Below are 20,648 nucleotides of genomic sequence, written 5' to 3'. Positions count from 1 at the left end.
ATTAAAAAAATTGTAATTCTATTATTGATTGTTTAATTTTGATTTCGACTAATTTCAATCGGAAATTACTTAAATTAGTATTAATCTGTACAAGCATATCCCCAATTACTCAATTTTTTAAATAACTTTTTATTTAGTAATTGAAAAATATGTGATCTTCAGATCTGACTTTTCAACTTGACATTTATTACTACTTGCAATAATAATGAATTTTAGAAATTCAGTCTGACGCGTCATCACTCCTCCCTCCAAAACACAAATACAGAAAGAAATTCAGTTCCACTTATCTCTCTCTCTCTCTCTCTCTCTCTCTCTCTCTCTCTCTCTCTCTCTCTCATTTCTGATTTTCTTGGTGCTATGGCGGAGGAGGAGAAGGATTCAGAATTTTTCTTGGAGAACAGCGATGGTGGAGAAGATAATATTGATATAGAAGATAATAAGTCTGAGAGTAGTAGCAATGGCAGCACTGATGAAGAGGTTGGGGACGGTGACGGAGATGCCGCCTCCCGTTTCTCTTCTTTCCACTGGCCTCAGAGTTACAGGTTAACTCTGTTAGCTTTATTCCTGTTATATTTGGCTCTGTTTTCCTCCCTCACTACAAAATTTTCCGGCAAATGGAATTTATTGAGACCCATTTAGGATTTCACCACCGAAAAAGGTGTCCGTTTAATTGAACTGACATTTGATGATAAAGTGCTTATATCAATTTTTCGTGGCGCAAGTTTTCCCGAAATCCCTTCTCCTTCGATCCTTTCTTTCAGGAAAAAATGTTTGGAGAAAACTAAATGAAAACTTTTAGCCAAAAATGTCTTCGTTAAATTAAATGGGGCCTTACTAGTTCTTTCACTGTTTGTTAATTAATTCATAGTTTTTCTTTTGATTTACTTCGCCGTGTCTTCTGATGTTACGAGATTGTTGGCAAGTTGGTTTTCATGTTCGGAGATTATATAAGATATCATAGTTTGTTAACATTTGATATGTGTTTTCTTGTATCTCTTTTCTCCTTTCTTTATTTTAATGACATTTGTTTGCAGAGCGAATAGGGTGGCAATAGGCTATCAATTGTGTAGGTATTATATAGTAGCTTACAAAGAAAAAAGTGGTGTCGCTCTAAGGCAAATGATGATGGTGTTATTTCGACCGAAATGCATAAGATAGAATAGACATTCGGTTAGATTTGAGAATGGTTAGTTGGAATAATGAACACTTTTGCTTCATTTGTCTTACAATGACATTACTTTTTCTATTTTAAACTATTGTATCCTTAAAGAATGAGCATCCCATTCCCACTCTATGCTATTCTGCAGGCCAAATTTACCTTAATTTTTCGTTTATATGAACAGAGTAATTATTGAAATATATTATTTATATTTAAAAACAGGGTCAGGGGTCTTCTCTGGCTTCCAAAATACCAATCCTAATTTGTAGTGATTTTGAAAAAAAAAAAAAATTAATGATTTATTGTGGACTAATCATATATCCTGTTTTGAATTTTAATGTATTTTAGTGTAATGTAAGAAGCCCACATAGTTCTACAAATCATCTATCTTTTTTTTTTTTGATTTGATATAATTTTTTTGAAAGAAAAAGTAGCGTTTTATTATGTTCTTTAAAGAAAGAGGCCCCAAAGATTTCTACCAATTAATTATTCCAGTTATAAATTTACCAGTCTTTTAATTTTAGTAAGAAACAAATATTTCACTCTATCTGTACTACAAGTGTAATATGTACTGTAAAATATTAGTTCTGAGACAAAGGACCTAGAACGCTCCAAAAATCTAATCCTAATATCTCATTTTTTGAATAAAAATAATTCATATACGTGATTATAATCAGATATTTTACTTCAAATTTTAAAGGTTTTTGTTTTACTACAGAAGGTTCACATGTTCGATCAATCGTTTGTGCCTATTTGATTTGATAAGAGTTTTTTGGGGAAAAAAGGGGAAACATATTTTTTATTTTCTGAAAATGAATAAGGTCCACATCTTTTCATGAATTAATTGTTCTCAATTTATGTAATACGTTAATTTTAAAAATAAATTAATGCGTATTTGCTGTAATTTTTTAGAATAATAATACGTGCATGTTATTTTCTATAAAGTTAGAAGAACTAAATGTAATGAACCTAGTAAGTAATCTAATTAGCTTACTTTGTTATAACTTGATGCTGCTTGAAATTCCTGTATTTGCAAAAGATCCTTAGATTCTACTCTTTTTTGTTTTTTTGTTTTTAAGAACTGCTAAAACTAAAGTTTCGAATTTCTTACTTCAATTTAATTCTTTTAAAAAATTGCTTACATATATTTATTCAAGCTATTATTTATTTAATGTAAATTATCATGTCTACGTTAAAAAAATTACATATTCATATAAATTATATATATAAATATATATATATTGTGAATTCGAATTAAATTTTATCATTTCCATAAAAAAAAATTGCCCGAACTTTACAATTTTTAATTGTTAGCCAATGAAGGGAACTCACTTCTTGTGTTGTATGTGCAAAAACAAAAGAAAGAAATAAAAATAGTTGAGAAAAGTGTGAGAGACCCATTCGTATTGGTTTGAATTAACAATTTTTTTTATGAACTTATGAACATTGAAAATTGCCACTAAATTTACTTGACCAGAACCAGAGATTCAAACAAATGGATAAGTTTGGTGTTTAATGTATTAAAAAAATTTAAAAAATATTTAGAATTTTATATTATGAATTGAGTAACTAATTTTACCCATGCACTGCAAGGGATTGTGCTGGATAGAATATATTTTAGCAGTTTGAGTAGCTTTGGATGTGTGGACACTCAAGCTTGGGCCTATAAAAGCAGTATTTTTGAATGCGGACTTATTGGAAATACTTACATGAATTGGCTGATATCATTATGTATATTTGGCATTTTTCCATCCTGCAACAGTGATTCCTAAAAATAGAACAAAGAAAGTAACACAACAATTCTTTTATGTAACTAAAATCATTTTATCAGAGTCTCATAGTGCAATTCAATTTTTCTGTTTAATTTTTTGTGTTTCCTTTGTTTTGCTTATGTCTAGGCTCTGTATTGCTGTATTTTTTTTTTTCCAATCTTTGACAATTTAATTTTCTAACACTTTGTTTGGATAATTAGGAGAGAAAGGAAAAGAAATGATAATGATTTCTATAGTGAAGAGAAAAGAAAAGAGAAGGGAGTGATTTCTGGGAACTTGTAGAATTTTATGAATGTTTTCGAGTCAGAATGTCAGAAACTAGTTATCAGATGACCAGTACTGAAATCCGATGCTGCTTTTTGGTGGATCTTTATTACAGCTGAATCATTTAATTATACTGTACATCGTATGTAGCATATTGCCAATTTGAGATTTGGAAATTTTGGGAATTGAGAATCAAGAATTGAATTGTAAGTTACGGTACAAATTTCCAAAATCAATTCTAATGACATGCATATATTGGTATATAAACAACAAGAAAAATTGTTTTGACAATAAAAAAATTACATTTCATGTGTATGCTTTCCTCAAACAAATGAAAAGTAAGGGAATGAGTCGGGAAATATAAATAAAAAATGAACTTTATTGCCACCTCATTGACTAACCTTCTGTTTTGTTTGGGCTCCCATTGCATTATTTAGTTGTTTGTTGGCTGCAACTGCCACCTAGGTCTAATTTAGTAATATGAATATTCTTGCAAGATAGGAAAAGTAAGATTGTGGAGAATATAAGCTTGGTTAAGTAAACCTGGGATCACTTATGGGCTTTACAGGTGGTGCTAATGGAAATCTCAGCTGTAACCAAGTTACTAATGAGTCTAGTTGAACCCAGGCACTTGACCTAAGGGCTTTTAAGGGAGAATAGAAATTAGTATTCACCCATATGAAAGATCCGCCTTCAAGAAGTGGATCACTATGGATTGCCTTGTGTAGGTAGGTATAATTGTTGGTGATCGAGGAGCGACAATCACACCACAAATATAAATAAACAAGCAAGAAATGATCACCAAGATCTAATGTGGTTCAGCCCAAACTGGCTTACGTCCACAGAGCACACCATTCTTCACTAAACTAGGAGAAAATACAAGGAGGAGGAGGAGGCAACTGCACTCCCTTCAACTCAACTCTCTCTCTCTCTCTCTCTCTCTCCTTCTTCAACTCAATTGCACATCTCCATATATATATGACCATGGATGGGGATGGATAGAAATGGTAGGTGGAAATGAGATTCAATGAAGGTGAGCTGGGGCATCGTCACTACAGCTCAACAATACCTGGCCGTCTATTACAGCTAAACAATATTGGCACTGACTCCACTACAGCTCAACAAAGTTGGCACCGTCTCCATTGCAACTCATCAATGTTGGCACCGTCTCCACTACAGCTCAACAATCTCCCACTTGGAGATGGAGACACCATCTCAACCAGTATATAGGTAAATGATGTGTTCAATTCTGTCTTCAAGCATGAAGACCAACTGAAATTGAGCACAACTTCAGTTTCTTTTTAGTTACCACCTTTGTCAACATGTTTGTTGGATTCCTGCTATCTTGGATTTTTTCAAGTGCTAGCACTCCGTCCTCTAACAAAGATCTGACGAAGTGATAACGAAGTTCAATGTGTTTGGTTATGGAATGAAATGCAGAGTTCTTTGCCAGATGTATCACACTTTGACTCTCGCTGTGCAAAACATTCCTCACCTACTTTATTCTGAGCTCTGTCAACAAACCTTGAAGCCAAATCATCTTTTTATTGGCTTCTGTCATTGTTACGTACTCAGCTTCTTTAGTGGATAGGACAACAATCTTTTGTATCTGTGACATCCAACTAATAGTTGTTGTGCCAACAATGAACACATCCGGTGGTGCTTCTGCGGTGATCAACTTCACCAGCAAAATCGACATCAACATACCCTTGAATTTTCAAGTCTCCTTTGTCGAAACATAGACATTTATCAATAGTATCACGTAGGTACCTCAAGATCCACTTCACTGCTTCCCAGTGAGTCTTCCCTGGATTTGTCATGAACCTGTTGACAGCTCCCACTACTTGGCCAATGTCTAGTCTGGTACAAACCATGGCGTACATGAGACTTCCAATGGCTAAAGCGTAAGGTACCTTAGCCATGAAACCCTTCACTTCATCTATCCGGGGAGTTGATAATGGTGTATTTACCGCTTTGATTCTGCTTATGTTGAATCTCTATAAAACACGGCTAATATACTCCAACTGAAATAACCGCAACGTTCCCTGTTGCTTATCTTTGGAGATCCGCATCCCAAGTATCTGCTTTGCTGAGCCCAAGTCCTTCATGTCAAACTCTTATGACAATTGCTGCTTCAATTTTTTGATCTCTTTTATATCTGGTCGTGCTATTAGCATGTCATCAACATATATCAATAAAATGATATAGCTAGACTGATACCTCTTGAAGTAGGAATAGTGATCGGCATTGCACTTCTGAAAATCTTTCCCATGCATAAAGTCATCAAATTTTCGGTACCATTGCTTGGGAACTTGTTTGAGACCGTACAACCTCTTCTTCAATCTGCACACAAGATTCTCTTTGCCTTTCACTGAGAATCCTTCTGGCTGGTGCATGTAAATCTCCTCATCTAGATCTCCGTGAAGAAATGTCGTCTTCCCATCCAACTATTCGAGATGTACGCCCTCCGAGACAACAATGCTCAAGACTGATCTGATGGTTGTTAGCTTCACAACTGGTGCAAAGATTTCGGTGTAGTCGATTCCTTCCTTCTACTCGAAGCCTTTGACTACTGATCGAGCCTTGTACCTCCTAGAGCCATTATACTCCTCTTTGATCCTGTACACCCACTTCTTGTGAATGTCCTTCTTACCTTTGGGCAACTTAACTAGATCCCACGTTTTGTTGTGGGTGAGAGACTTTATCTCGTCTTTCATTGCAAGCTCCCACTTGCTTGAATCTCCCGCCTTACATGCTTCATCATAGCATTCGGGCTCTCCTTCATTTGTAAGAAGTAAATAATCCATATACCTTTTATTTGGTACATGAGGCCAAGAAGATCTCCTAAGCTCCGGAGTTGGAGTAGGAGGTGGTGGTGCGACGATCTGCTCCACAGGTTCCTCTGCCTGAGGATTCCTGGTGTTTTGCTATTGTGTCTCGACACCTTTTGGGATATCATCCAAGTCTACATAGGTTGTTTCATTCTGAACTGGTTCTATGGGTTCTGTTGTGTGTTTGTCCTTGTACATTACTTTTTCATTAAAGATCACGTCTATACTTCTGATAACCTTTTTGTTTTCATTGTCCAAATGCAATACCTATACTCATTTTCACCGTAGCCAATGAAGGTGCATTTTCGGGACTTTGGATCAAACTTGTTACTGACATGATCACTAATATGCACATATGCAACACAATCGAAAACTTCCAAATATGAAAGTCTCATATTTTTTCGCTCCATACTTCTTCTGGTAGTATGTGGTCCAATGGTATTGATGAACTCCTATTGATCAAGTATGCTGCTGTGTTGACTGCGTCTGCTCAGAATTGCTTTGATAGGCCTGGCTGCATATGCATGCTTCTGGCTCCTTCGGTCAACGATCGGTTCATCAGCTCGGCTACGGCGTTGTGCTGGGGCGTATCTGACACAGTTTATTGATTTTTAAACCAGTTTTATTTTCGACCATTGCTTTCCATATCCTAAAAACATCAAAGACATCTGATTTATATTTCAGAAAGTAAATCCATTCCTTTCGAGAATGATCGTTGATAAATGTCATGAAGTAATTCCTTCCGCCTGTGGATGAGATGGTCATCAGTCCCCATACATTTGAATGGACTAGTTCAAGTCTTTCCTTCTTTGGGGTACGAGTGTATGTCTGGAAACTGACCATCTTCTGTTTTACGAGTATGCAATCCTCGCACATGTCAATCTCTACTGACTGTAGATCACTCAATTTTCCCTTTGAGTGCATCACCCTGAGTCCCTTCTCGCTTATGTGACCAAGTCGTTGGTGCCAAATGTGCTATTGTCATTTCCTGTAGCAACTAAAATGGACATGCAGACATTGAAGGTCACATAAAGTGTTCCACTTTTCTTACCTCGTGCAATCGTTAGTGCACCTTTTGATATCTTTCATTAATCGCCAATGAATGTTGTGGTGTATCCCTCATCTGCTAATTGTCCAATTGAGATCAAGTTCTTTCTCAGGTCTAGAATATATCTGACATCCTTCAGCTTCCATACATATCTGTTCATCTTGATTTTTACAATTCTTTTGCCGGCTATGTTGTAAGGTTGATAATTGCAAGGTATACCTTATCGTAGTCACCTGGTGTATACTCCTTTAGGCAATCTCGACTGCAAGTGGCGTGAAATGAGGCTCCAGAGTCTAAGACCCAAGACTCCTTCTTGCTCTCCAAAGAGCATATCAACATATCACTTTTTTCTTAAGCGACATTTGCTTTTGTCTTTGCCTCATATTCTTTCCTTGGATTTTTGCACTGATTTTTGTAGTGCCTGGTCTTCCCATAGTTCCAACACTCAATATTCTTTGTGCCTTGGGAACCTTTGGGATTTCAGGATCTGGATCGCTTGGTCTTTAGATCTATTGCAATTTTTTGATCGCCCATGCTTGCTTCCTTTCCATGAATTTTTCCCTCGACCTTCCTCTTTTAAGGCTGAACTTGAAGTGGAAGCATTGTTTGACTGCATCCTAATCTTTTCCGTCAAAATCATGCTGATGACCTTGTCATACTTCAACTTTGATTTTCCTGCGGAGCTACTAATCGCAGTAATGATACCTTTCTAACTCTTGGGCAACTGACTGAGAATTAGTAAGGCATGAATTTCACTGTCGAATGTGATTTCAATTGAGGCGAGTTGATATGACAGCTCGTTGAAATTGTTCAGATGTTTACTAAAACTTTCACTAGCGAGCATGTGCATAGTGAAACAAATTTTTCATTAAATGTACCTTATTGGCGGCTGATGGCTGCTCGTACATGTTGGAAAGTGCATCCATAAGTGATTTGATAGTTGTCATGTTGTTGATGTTGAAGGCAACATAATTTGCCAACGTCATCTTGATAGCTATGAGAGCCTTTCGGTCAAGCAACTCCCACTCGTCTGCCTTCATGGATTCTGGCTTTCCCTTCAGTGGTAAATGTAACTCCTTACCAAACAAGTAGTCATCAATTTGCATCTTCCAAAAACCAAAATTGGTGCCATTAAACATCTCGATCTTTGAGCTCTTTTCGTTCGACATCTCGATTCGCCTATCTAGAGATGGAATCAGCTCAAACGAATGGAAAAGAGATGAGACTTTCACTTTTGAAAGTTTTCGGTTGTGTTGCATATGTGCATATTAGCGATCATGTCAGAAACAAGTTTGATCCAAAGTCACCGAAATGCACCTTCTTCGGCTACGGTGAAAATGAGTATAGGTATCGCATTTGGGACGATGAAAACAAGAAGGTAATTAGAAGCAGAGACGTGATCTTCAATGAAAAAGTGATGTACAAGGACAGACACACAATAGAACCTACAGAACCAGCTTAGAATGAAACAACCTATGTAGACTTGGATGATGTCCCAGAAGGTGTCGGAACACAACAAAAAAAAGCCGAGAATCCTTAGGCAGAGGAACCTGTGGAGCAGATTGTCGCACCACCACCTCTTACTTTAGTTTCGAAGCTTAGGAGATCTTCTCGGCCTCGTGTACCAAATAAAAGTTATATAAATTATTTACTTCTTATAAATGGAGGAGAGCCTGAATGCTATGATGAAGCATGTAAGGCGGGAGATTCAAGCAAGTGGGAGCTTGCGATGAAGGACGAGATGAAGTCCCTCACCCACAACAAAACGTGGGATCTAGCTAAGTTGCCCAAAGGTAAGAAGACTATTCACAAGAAGTGGGTGTACAAGATTAAAGAGGAGCATGATGGCTCTAGGAGGTACAAGGCCCGGTTGGTAGTCAAAGGCTTCGAGTAGAAGGAAGGAATCGACTACACCGACATCTTTACACCAGTTGTGAAGCTAAACAACCATTAGATCAGTCTTGAGCATTGTTGCCTCGGAGGGCGTACATCTCGAGCAGTTGGATGTGAAGACGACATTTCTTCATGGAGATCTAGATGAGGAGATTTACATGCACCAGCTAGAAGGATTCTCAGTGAAAGGCAAAGAGAATCTTGTGTGCAGATTGAAGAAGAGCTTGTACGGTCTCAAACAAGTTTCCAAGCAATGGTACCGAAAATTTGATGACTTTATGCACAGGAAAGATTTTCATAAGTGCAATGCCGACCACTGTTACTTCTTCAAGAGGTATCAGTCTAGCTATATCATTCTATTGCTATATGTTGATGACATGCTAATTGCAGGACCAGATATAAAAGAGATCAAAAAATTGAAGCAGCAATTGTCATAAGAGTTTGACATGAAGGACTTGGGCTCAGCAAAGCATATACTTGGGATGCAGATATCCAAAGATAAGCAACAGGGAATGTTGTGGTTATCTCAGTCGGAGTATATTAGCCGTGTTTTACAGAGATTCAACATGAGCAGTGCCAAAGCGGTAAATACACCTTTGGTCGGTCACTCCCACCTCTCCAAGGATCAGGCTCCCCAGATAGATGAAGAGAAGGACTTCATGGCTAAGGTACCTTACGCCTCAGCCATTGGAAGTCTCATGTGCGCCATGGTTTGTACCAGACCAGACATTGGCTAAGTAGTGGGAGCTATTAGCAAGTTCATGTCAAATCCAGGGAAGACTCACTAGGAAGCAGTGAAGTGGATCTTGAGGTACCTACATGGCACTATTGATAAGTGCCTATGTTTTGGCAAAGGTGACTTGAAAATTTAAGGGTATGCTGATGCCGATTTTGCTGGTGAAGCGGATCACCGCAGAAGCACCACTGGATATGTGTTCACTGTTGCCACAACAGCTGTTAGTTTGATGTCACAGATACAAAAGATTGTTGCCCTATCCACTACAGAAGCTGAGTACGTAGCAGTGATAGAAGCCAGCAAAGAGATGATTTAGCTTCAAGGTTTGTTAACAGAGCTCGGAATAATGCAGGTGAGGAATGTTTTGCATAGCGACAGTCATAGTGCGATACATCTGGCGAAGAACTCTGCATTTCATTCCAGAACCAAACACGTTGGACTTCGTTATCACCTCATCAGATCACTATTCGAGGACAGAGTGCTGGCACTTGAAAAAATTCAAGGTAGCAGGAATTCTGCAGACATGTTGACAAAGGTGGTGACTACAGAGAAGCTGAAGTTGTGCTCAATTTCAGTTGGTCTTCATGCTTGAAGACTGATTTGAGCATATCATTTACCTATATACTGGTTGAAATGATGTCTCCGTCTCCAAGTGGGAGATTGTTGAGCTGTAGCGGAGACGGTGCCAGTATTGTTGAGCTGTAATGGAGACGGTGCCAACATTGTTGAGCTGTAGTGGAGTTGGTGCTAGTATTGTTGAGCTGTAATGGAGACGGTGCCAGCATCGTTGAGCTGTAGTGGAGTCAGTGCTAGCCACTTCCACCAATCCCAGCTCACCTTCGTTGAATCTCATCTCCACCTACCATTCCTACCCATCCCCATCCATGGCTATATATATATATGGAGATGTGTGTGTGTGTGTGAGATTTATGAGTGTGTAATTAAGTTGAAGGGGAGAGAGAGAGAGAGAGGTGCGAGAAAGAGTGAGTTGAGTTGAGTGGAGTGTAGTTACCTCCTCCTCCTCCTGTATTTTCTCCTAGTTTTAGTGAAGATAGGTGTGCTCGATGGATGTAGGCCAGTTTGGGCCGAACCATGTTAAATTTTGGTGTTCATTTTTTTGTTTGTTTATTTATATTTGTGGTGTGATTGTTGCTCCTCAATCCCCAACACAACTTTAGTATCTAGACAGTATTGAACTTATATTTTATTCTTGAAAAGGCACATCGGATGGATAGAGGCCCATACTTGTGCAACATTTTATAGGATTAAAAAGTCTGAGTTCTCACTCTCTCTCTCTCTCTCTTGTTTTCTGGGTTCGCAGAGAGACAACTGATTCTTATTCAATTGCCGCTTCACCAAATTTTGGGATCCTTCGTGGTGCACCAAGTAATTGGTTTTCAAGTTCTGACATCCATAGCAAAAGTAATTTGGACTTGGATGGAAAATCTCCTTTACTACCAGAATATGAGAAAATTCATCAAGGAGAAGCCTTGGATAGGATCACAGGAACACGGTCATCGTTGTCAGCAAAGACTTCATTGCATGAGCAGCTAACTGGAGAACTACCTATTGGTCATGGATGCAGCTTTACTCAAACCGTGTTTAATGGTAACCTTTTTTTCATTGTAATACTTTTCTGGCAACCATCTCTTCATTTTATTCTATGATAATAAAATTGTGGAGCAATTCTAGAAAATACAAAAATATAAGAATAGTATATTAGTCTTTATTGATGAATAAATTAACTTTGGGGGAAACTTGTAAATTTTTAATTGAGTTTTTATTTAAAAAATTTATTTTATTGTTTGAAAATTTTTATTGGATATAAAAAAGAGCAAGCAAAATGCTTACGTTGTTTTTGAACGCTCTTTCTTTAAGCTTCCATGATTGAGAGTTTTGCAACTTGAATGTGCTTGTATTTTCAACTTCTATTTATCTGACTTTGTTTTGGTTGATTTGTAATGATTGTAATGTCATTTTGCGATAGCTGTAAATGTAATGGCTGGAATTGGGCTTCTTTCTACGCCTTATACCATGAAAGAAGCTGGCTGGGCAAGTTTGGCAGTGCTAGTTCTTTTTGCAGTTGTATGCTGTTATACTGCTTCTCTTATGAGATGTTGCTTTGAGAGCAAAGAAGGCATCATAACCTATCCTGATATTGGACAAGCTGCCTTTGGAAGATGGGGCCGTCTCATCCTATCTGTAAGTTGATTACAGTGATAAACTGCACCTCATCAGCTTGTTTGTTTGTAGCTAATTAATGGTTAGTTTGACAACTTGGACTACACAAATTATTTATAGTCATTGTTTGCCCATGGATATCTTTGAGTTTGTATATGAAAAGTTACCTGATCAAAATTGGTGCCTGAGTTTCTGGGTATATAGAACAAGAGAAGAGGTTAAATTAATGACATTGTTCACATTATGAAGTAATAAGAAGGATGATATGCTTCCTATTATGTCCTACATGAAGGCTAATTGGTACCTTGTATGTTAAAATAGCAACAGTAACAGAAAGCATGATATGCGTGTTCGGCAGATTTTTTGAGTGATTACTGATACATTATTTTTATGTGTCTAAACTGGTTTCCAGCACACATGGTCATGTTCACATGTCTGGCAAGTGTTGAATGCTCCAATTTTGTCTGATATAATTTACCTATTTTGGTTGATATGGATAGATTGACAGCAGGAATACATCACTTAGTATTTCTATTCTGTCCATCTAAAGTGCATCTACAAAGCTGATGAAATCCAGAGTGTAACTTTTCATGTGATTTGCACTTTTGCCGTCTCTTTTAGCACCTTTGTCAACATAAAAGTGTTTGAATGGGAAGAAAGTACTATCTGTTAGTAGTTTTCTATTAAATACTTAATGATACTATAGCTCTTCTGGATATTGGTGCAGATCTTTTTGTATACTGAGTTATATGTAAGTGAAGCGCACAATCTCACTTATCAAGTCATCATGGCAACATACTGTAATGCTCGAGCTGTTTTCTAAAGTTTTAATTTCATGAGTGCAGTCATATTGTGTCGAATTTGTTATTTTGGAAGGGGAAAATCTCAGCAGGCTATTCCCTGGGACATCCTTGGATTGGGCTGGTTTTCATCTGGATTCTATGCACTATTTTGGAATTCTCACTGCCCTTATTGTTCTACCTACAGTTTGGTTGAGAAATCTTCGTGTGATCTCATACCTTTCAGGTGTTGCAAAATTTCTGTGTTGGGAAACTTCATTTTCTCCGTGTTTTAAGAAATTGGTTGGCTTGAGATGCATTACATTTTAAATCCTTGTTATTCATTGTGCAGCTGGTGGCGTCCTTGCAACAATGTTGATTGTTCTTTCAGTGCTTTTTCTTGGTGCAGCAGAGGGAATTGGTTTTCATCACTCTGGCCAAGTAGTGAATTGGAGTGGTATTCCATTTGCAATTGGTGTGTATGGGTTTTGTTACTCTGGGCATTCTGTGTTTCCCAACATATACCAATCAATGGCTGATAAAACAAAATTCACCAAGGCACTGATAATATGGTACAGAAACTTTATCTTAATATATGGCACGCATTTACATGCCTTCTCTTTTGAGGGCCTAATGGTGTTTTTCTTTTGATTTGCAGCTTTATTTTGTGCATTATAATATATGGGGGTGTTGCAATTATGGGATTTCTCATGTTTGGTCAAGAAACATTATCCCAGATAACGTTAAATATGCCAGCCCATGCCTTTTCATCCAAAGTTGCACTTTGGGTAACGGTAGGTGTGAGAGTTTGCTTATCTAAATGGTGTGTTTCAGTGTATTTTGTATGCATTTGTGTTTGGTGTTGATGGTGGTATTCTTATTGTATTTTTTTCCACAAAGGAAGGAGGGTGGGGGCTGGGAGGAGGGGTTGGGTTAGCATCTACCTACTTTCTGAATATACTTCATTTTTTTTCCAGGTCATCAATCCAATCACTAAATATCCTTTTTGTGGTAAATCTTAAAGTTTCCAGAAATGGAGAACTGAATGTAATTTCGTACATTTTGAAATTGTGTTTTCTCATTTTTCCTTGACGTTGAACAAATATGCGCTGTTGATGAACCCTTTGGCGAGGAGTATTGAGGAGCTGTTGCCAATTGGAATTTCAAATAGTGTCTGGTGCTTCATCCTTCTGAGAACAGCCCTTGTCTTTTCTTCTGTTTGTGTTGCCTTTCTTCTTCCATTTTTCGGTATGCATTGGTATTTGACTTTAAGAAAATGATTAGCACTTCAGTTTCATGTGATAATGAGTAAATAATGTGTTATTAGTGTTGCATTGAAAACAAACAAAAAAAATTCTTGCCATAAATTCATCCGCCATACTTTGCAATTATTATTATTTCATGCCAATGTTTTGTTTAAATTATTTGTTGCGATTAAAATTTGTGATTCTGCATAGCTTCATTTATATTACATTCGTGGAAGGTAAATTAGAATGTAATTTGAGGGAAACTTTTCTGTTTAGTTGGAGTAGTGAATAAAAGTGATCTGTGAAACAATGTTAACTATCTTTATTAGCTGCATTGACTGAATCATCTAACCTGTGGTAAACATGATTGTCAATTATTTGACTCAACGAAGAAATAATCAGGAATCGATCTTCTTTCTTTTTAGGGAATGAAGAGAGACTGATGTTTTGGTGATATTGGTGGAGCAACAAGTGGCTTCTTGTGATGAATTTCCATCACCATCTGCTTTTTCTGAAGGGATGGGAGGACCAATGCCTTTCACAATTATTGGAGGCAGTCAATGCTCTTGGAACGTGTAGTTTGGCGCAGTCCCTGCTCTTGGAACATGTAGTTTTCTTAGAAATTTGAATGGCTGGGAGATATATAACCTTATTTAGCCACTTCACATATTAAAATGAGAAGAAAATATTGCACGAAGGGCTTTTGCACTCTTACACACATTATCCTTTTGGACCTTCCTGCTGGTTTGGGCTTGATTCTTGAGAGCTTTTCGATGAATACCTAGCCTCCTTATATCTCCACCCAGAGTTTCATTTTTTTAAGTAGATGGTTTTCTTCTTAGGACCTGCCTATTAACCAAGACAACTGAGCAGGGTTCAGGCTGTTTGATACGTGCAGCATTTGTTCGTCCTCTGAGGAGTTGATGTGTTGTCTGTTTAACTATTTTCATTGTGTCTGTGTTTATTTGTTTTTATTTTTATTTTTATTTTTTTTCCTTTTTTCTTTTTTTGAGATTTTCTTGTTTATGTTGTTTCTTGCAATCTCTATTTGGCAGTTTGATGGTGTCCTGGCTGAAGATGATTGGGAAAATTTTCCTTGGTAGTATTTAGAAGGAAAGAAATTCAATGGAGGACAAGGGAAGCTTCAGTTTTAAGGACTCATCCCTCCCTGCGTTTGAGGAAGCTTTAAACCTCATGACTCTTCTCCCTGTTATCCTATTCCAAAAAATTAAATAAAAAAGGAAGGAAAAGATTCAGTGATCTTTGATGGGAAGTCTTCATTAGGTCTGATGTGGACAAGAAAATTTAATATTTACTGTTCCATCATATAAGTTTTTTTTCTTGTGCCTGTAATTGTCTTTCTTTTAGAATTCTAGCGAGAGTCGACAGTAGATTAGAGAACTTGATGAGGGATCTACTGCAAACGGGTGATGGTGATTGGAAGAGAGACCATTTAGTAAGCTGGAACATTGCGAGTTCCTCTAAAGGGATGGAGGCCTGGGTCTATAGGTAATTTGGTGTCTAAAAACATCTTCTTAATGGGGAAGTGGTTATGGATTTCTCCCTCGGAACCTCCCTCTTTCTTTGACACAAAGTCATTCACATTAAATTTAGTCTTTCACAAGATAAGTGGGATGCTTTTGTTTGTAAGAGTTAACATCGCATATTCCAGTTTCAAAATTTGTGCCTCAAACCTATTGGTCCTTTTTTCCCCATCCTTAACATCTGTTATATTGTAGGTGATGGGAGATAATCCATTTTTGGGAGGACTTTGGATTGGGGATGTGCCCTTGGCTGTTGATTTATCATCTTTCAAATCTCCACGAGTCTCCTATGGCATCCTTTCTCAATTTCCAAGAGGGGGGGTGGGGGGCTTTTGTGGGATTTTTACTTTGGGAGGAATCTCAATGAGCGAGAAACTAATTAGCATGCTACTTTGACTAATATGTTGGACTTCTTTCATGTCCAAGTGGGAAGCGATAAACATGTTTGGAATCTTGATTCTTTTAGGGTTTTCTCATGCAAATCTCTTTCCTCTAATTTGATCCATAACCCTAGTATCAGACCCCTTGGCCTCTATTCTCTAGTCTGAAAAGCTAAAGTTGCTTAAGGCTTTGTTTGGAACTTAGAAAATATTAGGGAAAGGAAAGGAAAATATCAAGGAATCCTCATTTTCATGTTTGGTTATCAAGGAAAGTGAAAATAAAATTAAAAAAAAATACCAAATCTACAAACAAAATTTTGATTTTATACGTTATTAATATTAATTTTACATAATTTTTAATCACATTAAAAATTTTTTGATAGTATTTAATAGAGAAGGAAAATACAAGAGAAAATAAGTTTCCTCCTTATTTTCCTTTCCTTTCCTTTACCTAAGCAAAATCCTTGATCCAGACGGACCCTAAAAGATCAAGGCATTTTCTTGGATTGCCCTTCTTGAGAGAATCAATATTAATGAGTTTTTTCAGAAGTGAAGACATGAGGCCCAAATCTTCCAATATTTGTGTTCTCTGCTATAGGAATGGGGAATCTTGCTCTCACTTGTTTCTATCTTGTCCATTCGCCTGGGTACTTTGGAATAATTTGTTTGGGATATTTGAGAAAATTAGTTCTGTTCAGCTTCTTTTGATTGTTTGTATACTACTATGTTTGATCGTTTTGGTTAGAGAAAGGAAAGTTCTTTGGAGGTGTACTGTTCTGGCTATTACTTGGTGCATCTGGATGGAAAGAAATGTCAGAAATTTTAAAGGGGTTGCCATATGGGAAGATGCTTTAGAGTAGAGTGGTTTTCTTGGCATCTCTTTCTGTTCAGCTAATGGATTCATCTAGCATGTTTTGTTGCTAGACATGTAGCAGGATTGGTTGGCTCTATCATGGTCTTAAATTTCCATGAAATTGTCGAAATTTCCATCGAAATTTTCGGTTTCCATCACCCTCGAAATCGAAATGGCAGTCGATTTCCTTCTTGCATAATTTCCATCGAAATCTCAACAAATCATCTTGTAATTTATCGAAATCTCAAAATTTCAACGAAATTTTAAATATATAATGAAATTTCCTTGAAATTCAAATAAGAGATTTAGGAGTGAAGTGAAATTTCTCTCGTAATTTATTTTTATCGAAACAAAATATTATTACAAATGCTTTTGAAATTATATGTAAAAATAAACTTATAGCAGCATTTTATTTAACCATTTATATTTAAATTATCATTATTTGTATAATAAATAATATTTAAGTGATTTATGAATATCATTTGTATTAGCTGAATATGTTTACTGTACATTATCTTATAAATATGTTTGATACGCATACTATATTACAACTTTTCCACCTCATACACAACATAGATGTATTTAACTTGTAATATATTAGTCCTAAAACTTACATTATTATGTTTGTTAACCATTTCTAAAGTTTCACAAAGAATTCCATGTTTTACTACTGATTTACGTTATTTTTTCAAATCAAAACCGAAATTGACATCGAAATTGAAATTTCTGTACTTTTGTAGGTTCAAAATTTGAGACGAAATCGAAATTTAAGACCTTGGGCTCTATTGTCTTGAGTTGCTGGATATCTTGTCCTCTTTTTTTTTTTTTTCCTTATTCACTTTTATGTTTTGATTATAATATTTCTCTCTTTCATTAATATAATTCTTAGTTCATCAAAAAATGTCTTCCTGTGAGGACTAGAATGATGTTACAAGGAGTTGATTTGCTGGCCTCTATTTTGGTAGATAAGAGGTCAAGGACATGCAACAAAAGTAAGACTTTAACACTTACTGTTGTTTGAACATTATAGCAGTTTTAAATTAGTTGTTCAAATTATCTTATTCCTTTCTATACAGTCCTTTTATTTTCGTAAACAAATTATGTGAACTATGATTTGTAAATTTGGTGCTTTGAAGGTTCAAAAAGAGAAAGAAAAAGAGGGTTCAAAAAGTTGATATGTATTCAGTTACTATTATTTTTATCTATTATTACTCCTTTTTAATTTTTATTGTTTGTGGGGAGTGGGGTGGGTAAGGGCAAGGGGACGTTGGATTAGTAGGCCAAGAGTGGGTGCCTACTGCCATCTAAGATGTGTTGGATGAATACAAAGTTGTGATTCCCTATAAGCCACTGCACAACTTGCCCCCATGATGAGGTGTGGAGAATGAAATCGAGTTACTAGGGGTAAAGCCTCTTGCTAAATAGCCACGTTGGTTGGTGTTTGCAGAGTTAGCAAAGTTGAGGAAGCAACTTGAAGAGTTATTGGAAGTGGACTTTATATGTCTTTTCAGAGCACCATTCAAACCACCTGTGTTGTTTAAAAGAAAACATGATGGGAGCATGCGGATGTTTGTGAACTATTGCACGTTCAACAAAGTTATTGTGCACTACAAGTATCCCATTCCACTGATTACCAATTTGTTTGATCAGCTTACTCATGCTAAGTATTTCACCGAACTTGATTTGCAGTCAAGTTATGATTAAGTGAGGATAAAAAATGGTGATGAGGTGAAGACTACTTGCATGACACGATAGTGGGCAAATGAATTCTCGGTGATGCCCTTTGGATTGAAGAATGCGCTGGCATGAAATTTTCACACATGAATTAGGTGTTTCATGACTACCTTGACAAATTTGTCATGGTATACTTGAATGAAATAGTTTTTTGTAGTTCCACTTTGGAGGAACATGAAGTGCATATGCAAAAGGTGTTTCGTAGGATAAAGGAGAACAACCTTCATGTTAAGAAAGAGAAGTGCTCTTCTTGCTCAGAGGAGCATCAAATTCCTTGGTTATATGGTTGAACAAGTTTGTATTCGGATGGATAAGGAGAAGGTGAGAGCAATTCAAGATTGGAAGATATCAACGATAATGAAGGAGTTGCGTCCTTTCTTGGACTCGCCAACTACTACTGCAAGTTCGTGAAATGGTACTTGACAAGAATTGTTTGATAGAATTGCTAAAGAAGGGTCAGAGAAGGAACTCGACAGAGGAGGCCTAGGAGGCTTTTAAAACTTGAAGGATGCCATGATGTGAGACTCGATATTTGCTCTGCTGGAAATCTTGAAGCCCTTCGAGGCATAGACAAATGTATTAGACCATGCCCTTGATGTAGTCTTGTTACAAGTATGAGAATCTCAAGCTTAGTGTAGCTGAGCAGAAATACACAGATCAAGCAAAGGAGATGCTAGTGGTGATACATTGCCTACGTGTGTGGCGGCATTACCTCCTTCGGGTTGAGGTATGTGGTGAAAACAAATAACTCTGATGTAAGTTATTTCTGTACACACCAAAGTTATCTCTCAATAGGTTCATTAGTAAGAATTCTTGGAGGAGTTTGATTTATCTTTCAAGCGCAAGGTGGGGCGAATGAACCAAGCGCAGATGGGATCAGGCAGGAAGGTTGAGCTTGTGGCTTTTCAAGCGGTAAACACACTTGGCAATGAGTAAGGTTGCCAAAAAAAATGTGGGAGTGCATTGTAGAGCCATCCAAAGATCCAGTTGCACAAAACTTCATGAAGTTTGTGGAAGAGGACAAATCATCAGTTGATAAAGGATAGATTTCTGTTGACACATGGTAACTGGATCCTTGTTCCTTGATTTGGTGACCTAAGGAAAACATTGTTGAGAGTTTCATAACACCATCTGGGCATGCCATTAGGATTGCATTGGACATTTGCATTGTTTAAGCAGAGGTATTATTGGTCACACATGTGTGATGAGGTAATCGAGTATACCCGAACTTGTCTCACTTGCGAGCGAGACAAGGTTGAGTAGAAGAATATTGAAATGTTGTTGGAGCCTCATCAAGTACCAATGAGACTATAGGAGAGCATCTCATGTAACTTCATCACCTACTTGCTCAAATTTGGAGAAGTAGGGTCTATACTCGTGGTTATAGATAGGTTTTTGAAGTACTGTACTTTTATACCTACACCAAATTAATGTTTGGCAGAGAAAACAACTCAATAATTCTTCAAACATATCGTGAAGCATTGGGCTGTTCCCCAAGCTATGATCAATGACTGAGACTAAAGATTCGTATGGAAACTTTTGGAAAATACTTTTCGGAATCCTCGTTTTATGGTTGGATATCTTTTTGTGCTACCACCCTCAAATAGATGGACAGATGGAGAGACTCAATGGCCTATTAAAGTACTTGCCCGATTTAGTTATTGCCAACCAAAAGAATTGCGTGCAGCTACTCAATGTGTCTTAGTTCCGTTTCAATTCCTAAAATAGCTCAACAACCAATAAAAGTCTTTTTGAGTTTGTAACAAGCCAATGGCCTTTGTTTCCTTGCAAAATGGACAAATTGAATAAAGGAAAGAGTTCGAGGGCATACATCTCCACCAAAGAATGGATGCGAATGTGGAGGACACTTGAGCTTAATTGGATAAAGCTTCCAAGTGGATGAAGAAGCAGGTAGATCAAGAGAGAAAACCATTGCACCTCAATAGAGGTGACTTGGTGCTTGTTATGCTCCATCATAATAGATCAAGTCATTTTACGAGGTCGAGATTGGAGACTACTTTAAAAATTTGAAGGACTAGTCTTTATTTTGGTTAAAGTTGGGAAGGCTTATTACAAGGTTGATCCTCTAGCTTGGATGAAGATGGTTCTTGTATTCCAGATCAGATGCCTCAAGCCATTCTTTGTTGGCACTGAAGATCCAAGCATAAGTAAGTCCATACAACCTGATGAACAAGAAGTTGAAGTCATCCTTGTAGACAGAGAGCTC

The 20,648-nt window shown here is 37.1% G+C and overlaps 1 protein-coding gene across 3 annotated transcripts in view; it reads left to right on the top strand.

Moving 5' to 3' along the window:
• The first annotated feature begins 287 nt into the window (after nucleotides 1–287).
• Nucleotides 288–20,648, top strand: part of LOC131143496 (amino acid transporter AVT1A) — an 81,606-nt gene continuing 61,245 nt past the window's right edge. The window contains exons 1-9 of one of the 3 annotated variants that reach the window (XM_058091845.1): nucleotides 288–542; nucleotides 11,025–11,311; nucleotides 11,691–11,905; nucleotides 12,612–12,635; nucleotides 12,730–12,910; nucleotides 13,016–13,235; nucleotides 13,322–13,457; nucleotides 13,641–13,664; nucleotides 13,770–13,911. In XM_058091845.1, coding sequence (XP_057947828.1) covers nucleotides 358–542; nucleotides 11,025–11,311; nucleotides 11,691–11,905; nucleotides 12,612–12,635; nucleotides 12,730–12,910; nucleotides 13,016–13,235; nucleotides 13,322–13,457; nucleotides 13,641–13,664; nucleotides 13,770–13,911 — 1,414 coding nt within the window. In that variant the 5' untranslated portion in view covers nucleotides 288–357. The remainder of the gene's footprint in view (nucleotides 543–11,024; nucleotides 11,312–11,690; nucleotides 11,906–12,611; nucleotides 12,636–12,729; nucleotides 12,911–13,015; nucleotides 13,236–13,321; nucleotides 13,458–13,640; nucleotides 13,665–13,769; nucleotides 13,912–20,648) is intronic. The other 2 variants (XM_058091846.1, XM_058091847.1) reach the window with 2 other exon arrangements.

This window comes from Malania oleifera, chromosome 11, assembly GCF_029873635.1.
Source record: "Malania oleifera isolate guangnan ecotype guangnan chromosome 11, ASM2987363v1, whole genome shotgun sequence".
NCBI lineage: Eukaryota > Viridiplantae > Streptophyta > Magnoliopsida > Santalales > Ximeniaceae > Malania > Malania oleifera.
Note: the sequence above shows the minus strand (reverse complement) of the source record. Positions and strands in the feature narration are given on the sequence as shown.